General features: G+C 41.7%; 1 protein-coding gene across 25 annotated transcripts in view; it reads right to left on the reverse strand.

The window, feature by feature from the left end:
* The window catches only part of DOCK3 (dedicator of cytokinesis 3), a 291,232-nt gene that overhangs the window by 139,935 nt on the left and 136,788 nt on the right, over positions 1-14,509 (reverse strand). For all 25 annotated transcript variants that reach the window (XM_078385476.1, XM_078385471.1, XM_078385469.1 and 22 more), the window contains 2 exons: positions 6,455-6,579; positions 4,511-4,673 (listed from right to left, as the gene is read on the reverse strand). In XM_078385476.1, coding sequence (XP_078241602.1) covers positions 4,511-4,673; positions 6,455-6,579 — 288 coding nt within the window. The remainder of the gene's footprint in view (positions 1-4,510; positions 4,674-6,454; positions 6,580-14,509) is intronic.

Below are 14,509 nucleotides of genomic sequence, written 5' to 3' on the forward strand. Positions count from 1 at the left end.
CCAAACAAAACATTATGTTCCTTTTATTATGTTTCATTCATGTTGTGTTTATTTTGTTTCACTTTATAGCTGGGTAAGAGCTTCAAAAATTGGTTATTACACACCAATTTTTGAATGAGCTGCAGCTCTGCTATCCATTTTCCAACTCCCTAACCAACCCAGGCTGGTGGGAGCAGAAAGTCAGTGAACCCGCCTGGCCGCGAACGAACAGCAGCGCCCCGTGACCCTCCCACCGCCTTCCTGAAACTGTTGGCTTCCAGATAGCTTGGATTCTAGCTTCCATATTTCCAGACCACTGGGCATGCTGGTTGATGGGTGTTGTTGCCCAAAATATCTGGAGGGCACCAGCTTGGATTGCTGCCTTGTCGTGGCGAAGGGGCTTGAGTAACTCAGAAAAGCTATGGGCTATGCTGTGCAGGGACACCCAAGACGGACAGGACATAGTGGAGAGTTCCGACTAAACACAATCCACCTGGAGTAGGGACTGGCAATGCCACTCCAGTATCTTTGCCAAGAATGCCCCATGATCAGAAACAAAAGGCTAAAAGATATGACGCTGGAAGATGGGCCCCTCAGGTCGGAAGGCGTCCAACATGCTACTGAGGAAGAGTGGACGACAAGTACAAGTAGCTCCAGAGCTAATGAAATGGTTGGGCCAAAGCCGAAAGGACGCTCAGCTGTGGACGCGCCTGGAAGTGAAAGGAAAATCCAATGCTGCAAAGAAAAATACTGCATAGGAACCTGGAATGTAAGATCTATGAACCTTGGGAAGCTGGAGGTGGTCAAACAGGAGATGGCAAGAATAAACATCGACATCCTGGGCATCAGTGAACTAAAATGGACAGGAATGGGCGAATTCAGCTCAGATGATTATCATATCCACTATTGTGGGCAAGAATCCCGTAGAAGGAATGGAGTGGCCCTCATAGTCAACAAAAGAGTGGGAAAAGCTGTAATGGGATACAATCTCAAAAATGATAGAATGATGTCAATACGAATCAAAGGCAGACCTTTCAACATCACAATAATCCAAGTTTATGCACCAACCACCAGTGCTGAGGAGACTGAAATTGAACAGTTTTATGAAGATTTACAACACCTTCTAGAACTGACACCAAAGAAAGATGTTCTTCTCATTCTAGGGGACTGGAATGCTAAAGTAGGGAGCCAAGAGATAAAAGGAACAACTGGGAAGTTTGGCCTTGGAGTTCAGAACGGAGCAGGACAAAGGCTAATAGAGTTTTGTCAAGAGAATAAGCTGGTCATCACAAACACTCTTTTCCAACAACACAAGAGGCGACTCTATACATGGAAATCACCAGATGGGCAATATCGAAATCAGATTGATTATATTCTCTGCAGCCAAAGATGGAGAAGCTCTATACAGTCAGCAAAAACAAGACCTGGAGCTGACTGCGGCTCTGATCATCAGCTTCTCATAGCAAAATTCAAGCTTAGACTGAAGAGAGTAGGAAAAACCACTGGGCCACTCAAGTATAATCTAAACCGAATCCCCCATGAGTACACAGTGGAAGTAAAGAACAGATTTAAGGAACTAGATTTGGTGGACAGAGTGCCTGAAGAACTTTGGATAGAGGCTCGTAACATTGTCCAGGAGGCAGCAACAAAAACCATCCCAAAGAAAAGGAAATGCAAGAAAGCAAAATGGCTGTCCAACGAGGCCTTAGAAATAGCAGAGAGGAGAAGGCAAGCAAAATGCAAGGGAGATACAGAAAGTTACAGAAAGTTGAATGCAAACTTCCAAAGAATAGCAAGGAGAGACAAGAGGGCCTTCTTAAATGATCAATGCAAAGAAATAGAGGAAAACAACAGAAAAGGAAAAACCAGGGATCTGTTCAGGAAAATTGGAGATATTAGAGGAACATTTCGCGCAAAGATGGACATGATAAAGGACAAAAATGGGAGGGACCTAACAGAAGCAGAAGACATCAAGAAGAGGTGGCAAGAATACACAGAGGAATTATATCAGAAAGATGTGGATATCCCGGACAACCCAGACAATGTAGTTGCTGACCTTGAGCCAGACATCCTGGAGAGTGAAGTCAAGTGGGCCTTAGAAAGCATGGCAAACAACAAGGCCAGTGGAGTTGATGGCATTCCAGTTGAACTATTTAAAATCTTAAAAGATGATGCTGTTAAGGTGCTACATTCAATATGCCAGCAAGTTTGGAAAACCCAACAGTGGCCAGAGGATTGGAAAAGATCAGTCTACATCCCAATCCCAAAGAAAGGCAGTGCCAAAGAATGCTCCAACTACAGTACCGCACAATTGCACATTTCACATGCTAGCAAGGTTATGCTCAAAATCCTCCAAGGGAGGCTTCATCAGTATGTGGACCGAGAACTCCCAGAAGTACAAGCTGGATTCCGAAGAGGCAGAGGCACTCGAGACTAAATTGGTAACTTGCGCTGGATTATGGAGAAAGCCAGAGAGTTCCAGAAAAATATCTACTTCTGCTTCATTGACTATGCAAAAGCCTTTGACTGTGTGGACCACAACAGACTATGGCAAGTTCTTAAAGAAATGGGAGTGCCTGACCACCTTATCTATCTACTGAGAAACCTATATGTGGGACAGGAAGCAACAGTTAGAACTGGATATGGAACAACTGATTGGTTCAAAATTGGGAAAGAAGTATGACAAGGCTGTATATTGTCCCCCAGCTTATTCAACTTATATGCAGAATACATCATGCAGAAGGCTGGACTGGAGGAATCCCAAGCTGGAATTAAGATTGCCGGAAGAAATATCAACAACCTCCGATATGCAGATGACACCACTCTGATGGCAGAAAGTGAGGAGGAATTAAAGAACCTTGTAATGAGGGTGAAAGAGGAGAGTGCAAAAAACGGTCTGAAACTCAACATCAAAAAAAATAATATCATGGCCACTGGTCCCATCACCTCCTGGGAAATAGAAAGGGAAGATATGGAGGCAGTGACTGATTTTATTTTCCTGGGCTCCATGATCACTGCAGATGGAGACAGCAGCCACGAAATTAAAAGACGCCTGCTTCTTGGGAGGAAAGCGATGACAAATCTTGACAGCATCTTTAAAAGCAGAGACATCACCTTGCCAACAATAGTCCGAATAGTCAAAGCTATGGTTTTTCCTGTCGTGATGTATGGAAGTGAGAGCTGGACCATAAAGAAAGCAGACCGCCGAAGAATTGATGCCTTTGAATTGTAGTGCTGGAAGAGACTCTTGAGAATCCCCTGGACTGCAAAGAGAACAAACCTATCAATTCTAAAGGAAATCAACCCTGAGTGTTCACTGGAAGGACAGATCCTGAAGCTGAGGCTCCAGTACTTTGGCCATTTAATGAGAAGAAAAGACTCCCTGGAAAAGACCCTGATGTTGGGAAAGTGTGATGGCAAGAGGAGAAGGGAACGACCGAGGATGAGATGGCTGGACAGTGTCTGCAAAGCAACCACCATGAATTTGACACAACTCCGGGAGGCAGTAGAAGATAGGAGGGCCTGGCGTGCTCTGGTCCATGGGGTCACGAAGAGTCGGACACGACTAAACGACGACGACGAACCGTGGAAGGACCATGCTAATCATTACTCATAACATCTGGTAAGAATTTTTGTTATGGCTAGTGAACTAAAAGCAGGACAATGTAGTTTATCATTCTCCTGTTATGGGGGCAATATTTTCTGGGATATCTAACCAAAGAAGTCAGTTTTAGTCATACGGATCAATCTGTCCATCTGCCAAGTTTAATACTTTTAATCTGAGGTGCAAGATTTTAGGATTATATTCTCTGTTATGTCACCAACAAAGTTTAATGACTGTATATACTACATTTAAAGAACTAACGTTTCAAGCTTTCAAGTAACAAAACAATACATAACTTCTAAACTACCTGAGCAGAAAGATACACTTAGATAAACAAACAAAAGAAACTGGCACAAAAGAGGAAGGAGAAGACAGAAAAGATGTCCCCCGATAGCACAGATTGCAATATTTGCTTTTTGCTATCTTCAGGAATAATTGTTCTAATTTACCAATAATTGTCAAGACCTCATAGCCTTTGTTTATGTGTTTATTCATTAACAACTACAGGATTTGGTTTAGGTTGTTGTTCAGTTGTTAAGTCATGTCCGACTCTTTGTGACCCCATGGACCACAGCACACCAGGCCCTCCTGTCTTCCACTGCTTCCCGGAGTTGGATCAAGTCCACACCAGATCCTCCTGTCTTCTACTGCCTCCAAGAGTATTGGCCAAAGTATTGGAAATTTAGCTTCAGGATCTGTCCTTCCAGTGAGCACTCAGGATTTAGGTTTAGGTACAGTACCACACAACTACCTCAATAAATGTTTCTGCTGGTTTTAAGTTAGAAATGCTGACTTTTAAAAAACATTACTAACATTAGCTGCAAAAGTTGTTACGTTCCCTGTCATGTATTTTCAATACCTCCCCCAACTCTTGTTCCTTTGGGAAGTTCATCAAAGCATTAATTTATAAAAGAATATTGTACTCACTGGAACAGTGTCTGAACTCAAAACGGAGGTGAGAACCACGGAACCTGTCTATAGGAATGGGAAGTTTGATAACTTCCCCCCAACGAGGGCTGTTACTGTGATACAGAACAAAGGAATGATACACACTCCTACTTGGCTCTCCTGAGCCCAAGCTGATGCACTCCTAGGAGGAAGAAAAACAAACCAAGAAAAAAAAGCAATATCACATTAGAGAAAGTGTCATAGAAATGTCACATTCAAAATGCTGAAAGAAATGTAACATATTTGAATCAGTGTATTTCCAATTCAGTCTGCTAAACAATGGACAAAGAAGCTAAAAAATAAAGGTCTGTAGTACCACAGACGATAACCAATGATTTACAAGGACCAATGGGTGTTTGATCATTGTCAGGTGCACTTATTTAGTAGTACTCTATGGAAACCTTGCCTGAAAGTAAGATCTTAAAATATGGTTGCTCAGTTCTCTATATGCATATTCTCCCTGAAGCAACACAGATCACAGTGACCAATTCCCATCATACCTTCCACATTCAGGGGATATTCACACAACTGAAAATGAGTGGCTCCCAATCTCTCATAGATAGTATAGTTTGAGAAATGATTTTAGAATATGTATTTGGAGCAAATTCAGCAGGTGGAGTAGTAAATAAGCAGGAATGATTTGCATGATTCCTCTCTTTAATATGTTTAAAAATTACTGGCTCCAGTACAGTTAGCCTTTTTCTATGTGCATAGGTGGCCTTTGTCTGTGAGTGAAAAGACGAGATCCCATATTAGGACACACATCCTTCCTCAACCTAATAGTTCCTACATATGTTGGAACCTCCATCCTTACCCAATAACTTTATCATGAGATTAGAGTCCACCTAGGAAAAATGCCACACAGGGGAAAGTCATTCTAAAGTGATAAAAAGAGTACTTTTGAAGGAGCCAATAAAAACATCTTTGGGGTCAATGGTGACAACCTCTATGCCAATCTACTCCACTACTTGTTTTAAAACTAACAATTTAATTAAGTACTGTACAGGCACTCCTCACTTAACCATTGAGTTCCTATGACTAGGTCATTAAGTGAAGTTGATAAGTGAGGAGCAATAATAGTGTATAAAAGAGCAATAAATCACATGCTGTTGGGAAGGAGCCTGGCGAAGACACAAGCACGCATTTATGAGGATTGTAAATCTGAGTGGTTGTTAAACAGGTAGGCTGTTAAGTGAGGAGTGCCTGTAATTAATAATGCTAATTCAATGATTAAAATATTGTTTTATTACAAGACAAAACATTCTATCATTCCTACTGGCAATTAAGAAGTCACTGTTGGTATTCTCAGAGGGCACACCCGCCCTCTTCTTTCCATGGTCCACCTGATCATTCTTATTATTTTCCTGCCTTTCTTTTGGGGATGACAGCTGGAGTGCAGTGTTAGTTACAGGTTTACTGTATATTCTTCCCACTCTTCCATGGGAGTGTCAGAGAAGTGAGAAAGCTTTGGATCCAGTACAGCTTAAGCCTCTCATAATCTTTCCTCCAAATGCCTCCTTTCTTGATGTTACTATTACCAGAGCCCCACAAGTAGAGCAGCCAAGAGATCTCGTAATCTCTATGGCCTCTGTGGTACTCCTCCGGGGACCATAGGATTATAGTCTAAGGCAAATTAAACCAAATCAGTACAAGAGCTTAAAAACCATCACAGAAGCAGTGCAAATGGTGGATGGTTGTGCACAGAAAACAAATGGAGGGTAATTTGTCAGCAATGACAAAAACCTTACTCAGAATGTTTCAATGTTACAAAAGATTTTCCTGGTTAAGATATATAGTTTTGCATTTATTGCTTGGCACATTCATAAAAACAACCACTCTAATAATTCAAATGAAAGATAAGAAAAGAATAAAGAAACAGCATTTTTTAATATTACACTATATTGAACAGAAATTTAATTTTACCTTTAAAATCTCACCATCTGCATAAAGAACATACATAGTCACTTCTATGTTCTTCTGCACACTTTTCCCACCTCTTTCAAAATCCCCTTTCTCTAAAGTCAGGTACAAGTCATTACGTATATCACCTATATACAAAGAGAAAGAGCACTTTTAGAAAACAGAAAATTTGATGCCTCTGAGAATGCCAGTGATGTTTTGTTCAAAATTTTGATGGGGAATCCAACTCATACCAAGCATAAAATAAATAGTTAATAAAATGAACATTTTAACACCAGTGCATTAAATCAGATGGCTGTTAGTAATGCTTTATGAAGTCTGAATTCAGGAAATCACTTATGAAACAAAGGGGGAGGGGAGAAGTGGAGTAGTATTTTCATACGACCATGTAAATGGCCAAAACTATAAGGGAGCAATAACAAGTAAAACCTAAGGCAGATTTAAATTCCTGCTGATTTGTTTGTAGCCGCTCCATACCCGTTTATATACTATCTGCAAATCAAAAGCAGCTGACTGGTTCAGCAATACTCTTCAAGTGACCATGCTCATGTAGCAGTGGCAAGATATATGACACTCCTCCTAGCACTTACACAGGCCCTGCATTATTACTTGAAGGAGTCTCTAAGCTGAATACCTGGTGCATGTTTAATGGGGACACTGTCACACCACAGCTAAGCAGAATGCAGCCCTGGCATAGCACAGTCAGGAAGGATTTCTTACCTATTAAGTTCATATACCTACTTGGACAGAAAGACAGTGTTTTAGTACTAATTTATCAAAAGGAAATGTTCTCTTATCATATGCCTGCTTATGATATAACTGCCCACTCCGCTAAAATATACAAAAAATCATGAGGTTTTCTGCTGGGTACCAGCATAGCTTACAAATCTTGTATGTACTATAAGAAAATGGGAATGCTTGCCTATTCTTCAACACATTCAAAGAGGTTGCTACATATGAGGAAAATAGTACCTACAGTCATGGTCAAAAATATTGACATCCTTGCAATTCTTTCAGAAAATGCAACCCTTCTCTCAGAAAATTGTTGCAGTTGCAAATGTTTTGGTACTCACATGTTCATTTCTTTGATTTGCGTTGGAAAAACAACAACAAAAACAGAGAAGAAAAGTCAAATCTGATACAATTCCACACAGAAACCCAAAAATACACTGGCCAAAATTATTGGCAGCCTTAATATTTGGTTGCACCCCCTTTGGAAAAAAATAACCGAAATCAATTGCTTCCTGTAACCATGAATGAGTTTCTTACACCTCTCTACTGGAATTTTGGACCACTCTTCTTTTACAAACTGCTCCAGGGCCTTCAGATTTGAAGGATGCCTTCTCCCAACTGCGGTTTGGAGATCTCTCCACAGGTGTTCTATGCCGGGATTCAAATCTGGACTCATTGCTGGCCATTTCACAACTCTCCAGCGTTTTGTTTGTAACCATTTCTGAGTGTTTCAGGTCATTGTCCTGATGGAAGACCCATGACTTCTGGTGGAAACGCAGCTTTCTGACACTGGCCACTACACTGCACCCCACAATTCTTTGGTAATCATCAGATTTCATGATAGTGTTCACATAGTCAAGGCACCCAGTGCCAGAAGCAGCAAAGCAACCCCAAAATATCTTTGAACATCCACCATGTTTGACTGTAGGGACTGTATTCTTTTCTTTGAATGCCTCATTTATTTTTCTGTAAACAGTGCCATGATATCCTTTACCAAAAAGCACTGCTTTTGTCTCATCTGTCCACAGTACATTCTCCCAGAAGGATTGTGGTTTTGTCACATAAGTTTGGGCATACTCCAGTCTTGCTTTTTTATGCCTTTGTGTCAGCAGTGGTGTCCTCCTGGGTCTCCTACCTTAACATCACTTTTCATTCAGATGGCGATGGATAGTGCGAGTTGACACTGTTGTACCCTGTGTCTGCAGATCAGCTTGAATTTGTTTGGAAGTTAATCTGGGTTCTGTATCCACAATGTGAACAACCCTTTGTTGTAATTTTTCATTAATTTTGCTCTTCCGTTCATGCCCAGGGAGGTTAGCTACAGTGCCATGGGCTGTAAATCTCTTGATAGTGCACACAGTGGATACAGGAACATTAAGACCTCTGGAGATGGACTTGTAGCCTTGAGATTGTCAATGTTTTTCCAGAATTTTTTCTCTCAAATCCACAGACAACTCTTTAAATTTCATTCTTTTCTTCATGCTCAGTGTCAAACACAACACAAAGGCTGCGTCAACTTTTCTCCATCTTAACTGGTTGCAAGTGTGTTTACTATATTGCCCACACCGCTTACTTGTGACAGGTGTGTCTAAATACAAATTAAAGGAGCATCACATGCTTGACAAGCAATTAATTCTTACAATTTAGACAGGGTGCCAATAATTCTGGCCGGTGCATTTTTGCGTTTCTGTGTGGGATTGCATCAGATTTGACTTTTCTTCTCTGTTTTTTTGTGTTGTTCTAACGCAAACCAAAGAAATGAACATGTAAGTACCAAAATATTTGCAACTGCAATCTTTTTCTGAGAGAAGGGTTGAATTTTCTGACAGAAGTGCATGGGTGTCAATATTTTTGGTCAATACTGTAAGAACAGGAGAGCAATCTGTCAGCCTTTTGCTGACTCAATTATTGAAAAAAATGTTTCAATGTATAATCATAGGATGGCTTTTACTTGACCTATTTGAAAGTCATTTTTTTACTTCAGTACTAGGAATAAGCAATGAAGTGAAGTATATTTCTTGGTTAGGAGCATGAAGCAATATTTGTTTTAAGGCAAACAAAAAAACCTTAATTTTAACACAAATGCACTCTCTCTTACAGTCCCTTTGCAATCAATAGAATGAACTCTGCTCCCATTTCCTTTCCCTTCCAAAACAACTGTATGTCCTGAGTTCCAAAGACATGTTTATACTAAAATACTCTTTATTAGCAACAAGTATACTTTTTACTCTTAAAAAACAACACTTCTATTTTGCTAGAACATTCTACAAATTGTTTCCAAATGAAAATTTTGCTCTACTACACTCATTTCCACTATTAACCCTATCTCAAATCTCTAGGCTAAAGCGTATTATTAAGAGCAGTCTACAGATTCAGAGGAGAATTGATTAAAATCTGTTTTGCAACCAAATATACTTGCTGTAGTGACACTTCCTTCTGAGTAAACATGCATAGAATTGCACTCTTGCATACTGGCCAAAATCCTGTTGTTTAGTATAGTAAAACACACTAAATTTGGCCTGTTGAATCAATGATAGCACTTTTCAAATATTTGAAAGGCTGTCATACAGAGAGGAGGGGCAAGATCTGTTCTTGATCATTCTAGAGTGCAGGTCATGCAGCAATGGGCTCAAATTAAAAGAAGACACATTTTTGTTGAATACCAGGAAACACTTCCTGTTAGAGTACTATGACAGTGGAACCAGTTACCTCGGGAGTTGGTGAATGCTGCAACACTGGAGGCATTCAAGAAAAAGATAATCACCTGGCAGATATACTTGATTGTATTCCTGCATTGAGCAGGGGGTTGGACTTGATGGCCTTGTAAGCCTCTTCCAACTTCACTTTTTTATGATTCTATGATTCTATAAATGGGGAATTGGTGAATCAACTCTTCCATAAGAGTTGACTGATTCAAAAGGGCTATTCTAATTGTGATGTTGGCACAGTAAGTCGCAATTAAAGCAGGCCCACTTGAATCAATGGGACATTTAGATGATTTTACTCACTAAATCCTTACTGATAACAGGTCTAGTCTAATGTGAGTTACTACAGTAAGCAACAGGATTTTGGCCACTATCTACTTTTCCTTATCACAGATTGACTGGCTACAGCTCTGAAAAGTAGATATAATGATCTTATAACTAGTCTGTTGATCTGATAATAAAGGAACTGGAATCTTAAGAAATGCAGAGATGGAAAGGACTCTATGGATCAAGTAGTCCAGCCCCTCTCAAGGAAACACAGTGGAGAATAGAACTGCTAACCTCTGGCTCTGCAGCCAGATATCGAAATCACTGAATAACATACTTTAACAGCTTTCAGTCCAATACTTTATCTTTATCTAAATCATCAAGACTTATCTACGTGATTACATCCAGTATAAATAACTGAAAATGTATTTTGCTAATTAAAACTGGCCGCAGATAGAGCAAACCTTAATTTCTAGGGTTTTTTTTTTACACTACTGACAAGTGTGTTTAGTGTTGAGGATGGAGAACATTTTTGTATTTGCTTTGGTTCAGATTCTTTTGGTACCTCTTTCATGTTGTGTTTTTCATGTACCAATCCTTACACAAAAAGGGACACCTTTTTTTTCTTTGTGTGTATGTGTGTGAGTGTGTTTCACAATTGTGCAGCTGGTTCAAAAAGTCCCTGTGACGTTTACCCCGTAGCACCTGCTTGTTTCACCAAACACAGAGCTCATACTACGTATCCCAACACGTCCTTTACCTCGCTGCCACCAGTTATGCCACCAGTTAATCTCTTTACCAACTACAGTATATTTCCTATGAAAGACTGAGGTCCATTCAGTACTTAACTTTGAAATAAAAACAGGTTTATTGGTTACAAGTTGTTTCAGGAATAGTTCTTAAGCACATTCTTAAAGTTACACAAAGTGTTCAGTGGTTTCCTTTAACCTCTTCTATCTTAACTAATACCAATAACACTCTGACTATTAACTCATTAAACTCTCTCTCTGCCTTCTCTTCCCAAACCTTCTCTTCAAACCTCTCTTCTCTATCTTTTCCTTATCTGCTTACACTCTGCTACAGCCCCCCTTCTTCATAGTTGGCTCCGCCTCCCAACAGCTCCCATTGGTGCAGGCTAATACCAGGACATATATGGGAAGGCAGGGTGTCTGCTATAGTCCCCAAAACACAGAGGCAAGGCAATCAAGAACCAGCCATCACCACCGCTATCAAATAAAACACCCACCCTCAAAATTCCACCAAAATATACACCTTTTACAGAATAAATACACAATAAATTAACCAAATAGCAATTTAAAAAAATCAGTCAAACAAGAAAATCACTCTCTCCCCTACACACACAATATACACCCAAAAAAGCAAGCAAGCAAATAAAAGAAAAAAAAACACAATAAGAAAAAAAGATCCCAAAATCAAAGCTAGAATATGAGGAGATTTCTCCTCCCACTCCTGCCCTGCACTTGATGCTGCTTTTCTCTTCTTTGAAACCATTATACAGTGGCAGGCAGGCCAGGCAGGACCAAAGGGAAAAATCCTCTAAGAAACTGAGAAGGGGGTCAGAAAAACAACCCCAATGAGGCACACAGGCACAGGCAGACTCCCTCACTGCAGCAGCAAAAATAAGCCAAAGAAATGGGGAGGGGGAAGTTATCGTCCAAAAAACAAAAAAACAAAGGGGGGGGGAGAGAAGTGGAGGCCATCTGCCAGGACCTCTCTCCGTTTTTGAATACAGTGAGTCGAGCAGAGATGTCCAGCACTCCGTCTTGCCTGGTAACCTTTGTCTCCTTTCAGCCTGTCACACCGGATTCTGTGGCCAAGGCGCTTGATCGCTGCCGTGCCACCACCTCCTCCCTTGACCCTTGCCCGGCCTGCTTATCAAAGCAGCCAGGCCTACAACAACGGAATGGGCCACTGCAATAATCAATGGGTCTTTCCTTGAGGGCAGGTTTTCATCTGCCCTCAAGGAGACACTCATTAGGCCCATTAGGAAGAAATCCAGTTTGGTGGCGGACGAAATTGGCAACTATAGGCCCGTTGCCAATGTTTCTTTCTTAAGTAAAGTGGTTGAGAGGGTGGTGGCCGGCCAGCTCCAGGGGCACTTGGATGAAACGGATGGCCTGGATCCATTTCAGTCAGGCTTCAGGCCGCGCCATGGTACAGAAACGGCATTGGTCGCCCTGTGTGATGACCTGTTGAGGGAGGCTGACAGGGGCAAAGTGTCTCTGCTGGTCCTCCTCGACATCTCAGCGGCCTTTGATACCATTGACCACAGTATCCTCCTGGGGAGGCTCTCTGAGCTGGGAATTGGTGGCCTGGCATTGGCCTGGCTCCGTTCCTTCTTGGAGGACCGCCCCCAGAGAGTACAGCTTGGGGAAAGCGTTTCGGTCCCATGGAGTCTCAATTGTGGGGTCCCACAGGGGTCGATTATCTCCCCAATGCTGTTCAACATCTATATGAGGCCGCTGGGTGGGGTCATCAGGGGGTGTGGAGCCTTATGTCATCAGTACGCTGATGACACTCAGCTCTACATCTGCTTTTCACCAACTGCAGGAGATGCCGTTCTGTCCCTTCAGCGCTGCCTGGGTACTGTACTGCAATGGTTGCAGGAGAACGGGCTGAGGCTGAACCTGGACAAGACGGAGGTACTGAGGGTGGGCGCCCCCACAGTTGGGGGCCTGGGAAACTCCCTCTCTTTTGGGGGGGGTGACTCAGCTTGGGGATCCATCTGGACCTGGTGCTCACTATGGAAACTCAGGTGGTGTCGGTAGTCCGTACCACCTTTTTTCATCTTAGGCGGATAGCCCAGCTGCGGTCCTATCTCAATGTTGGGGCACTCACTACCTTGGTGCATGCGCTCGTAATCTCAAGATTAGAGCACTGTAATGTGCTCTACGTGGGGCTGCCTTTGAGGCTGTTGTGGAAACTCCAGGTGGTGCAGAATACAGCGGCCAGACTACTTAGTGGAGTGAAAAAATACCAACACATCTCGCCCACTCTGGCCACATTGCATTGGCTGACTATCCGGTTCTGCATTGACTTCAAAGTGTTGATGCTTATGTACAAAGCCCTAAACAGTTTAGGGCCTCAATACCTGGCAGAACGCCTACTCCCACCAAGATCTACCCATGTCACTCGATCGAGTCAGGAGGTGAGGCTGAGGAGCCTAACGCCGAGGGAGGCCCGAAAGGAAAAAAAAAGAAAGAAATCAGGCCTTCCCGGCGATGGCTCCTCGCCTCTGGAACAACCTTCCTCCAGAGATTCGTGAGGCTCCGTCGCTGGGTATTTTTAAGACCCATCTTAAAACCTGGATGTTTAAGCAGGCTTTCCCTCGAGATAACACTTAATCTTTTCTTCTTTAATCTATTTTTTGTTATATTGCCATCTTGAAAAATATGTCTGCTGTTTATTGTTGGCTGCCTATTGTTATTGTTTAGGTTTTTTTTTTTTACTGTGTTTTTATATGTCTGGAAGCCGCCTAGAGTGGTCATTTTGAACAGATAGGCGGGGTATAAATAAAATAAATAAATAAGAAGAGGAAAGAGTCCAAGAGAGGCACTGAAACAGTCAGTCAGCTCAAGATGTAGCTTGAAGATGTAGCTTAAGGAACTTGCACACCCACAAGTACCAATTGAAGTAAAGAAAGAACATCCCCCCCAGGTTCTAACCAATTACAGACTGAATATTCCTGCTACCTCTGGAAGTTCTGATTGGTTGCTGACAGCAGTCTTTCCAATGCTACTTAATGAAAATAATTCCTAGGTGATTTTATAGGCAAAGGATGAAAAGAAAGGTTAAACAAAGGATGAAAACATGAAAAACAGAAAACTTTTGTGTACACCTCTTTCATTAACATGAATCATTCATGTTAAGAGGCTCTCTTTTGGGAACTGATAAAAGAACACAAAAATGAAAAACAGAACCACTTTCATGTTAGTTTGCTTTAACGTAACTATGAAAGGCCCACCCCTAGTGATGGTATATTTTGTTCTGCTTTGTTTCAATGCAGGATCTGCTCATGTGGACTCTAGTACTGTTTTGTTCCATGCACATCCACACACTTTGTGTGGGTGTCATTTGATGATAATTCCTTGTGGCTGTTTTTCTGCTGGTTAATCAATCCTCCATGCTCTGATAAATCAAGGAGGGAAGGGAGGCAGGCGGGAAGGAGAGATTGGAAAGGATCTGTGTTGAGAGTGGGATATCAGGGAACAATTTCCAATGAGCATGAACAGGCAGTATTGGAACAACCCTGTGCATCCCATTACATTCAGCAATAAATACTCCCTCCATGTATGGGCTCATACGACGATCTATTCAAATCTTTAAAAAACAA

The sequence above is a fragment of the Pogona vitticeps genome, chromosome 2, assembly GCF_051106095.1.
Source record: "Pogona vitticeps strain Pit_001003342236 chromosome 2, PviZW2.1, whole genome shotgun sequence".
Classification (NCBI taxonomy): domain Eukaryota; kingdom Metazoa; phylum Chordata; class Lepidosauria; order Squamata; family Agamidae; genus Pogona; species Pogona vitticeps.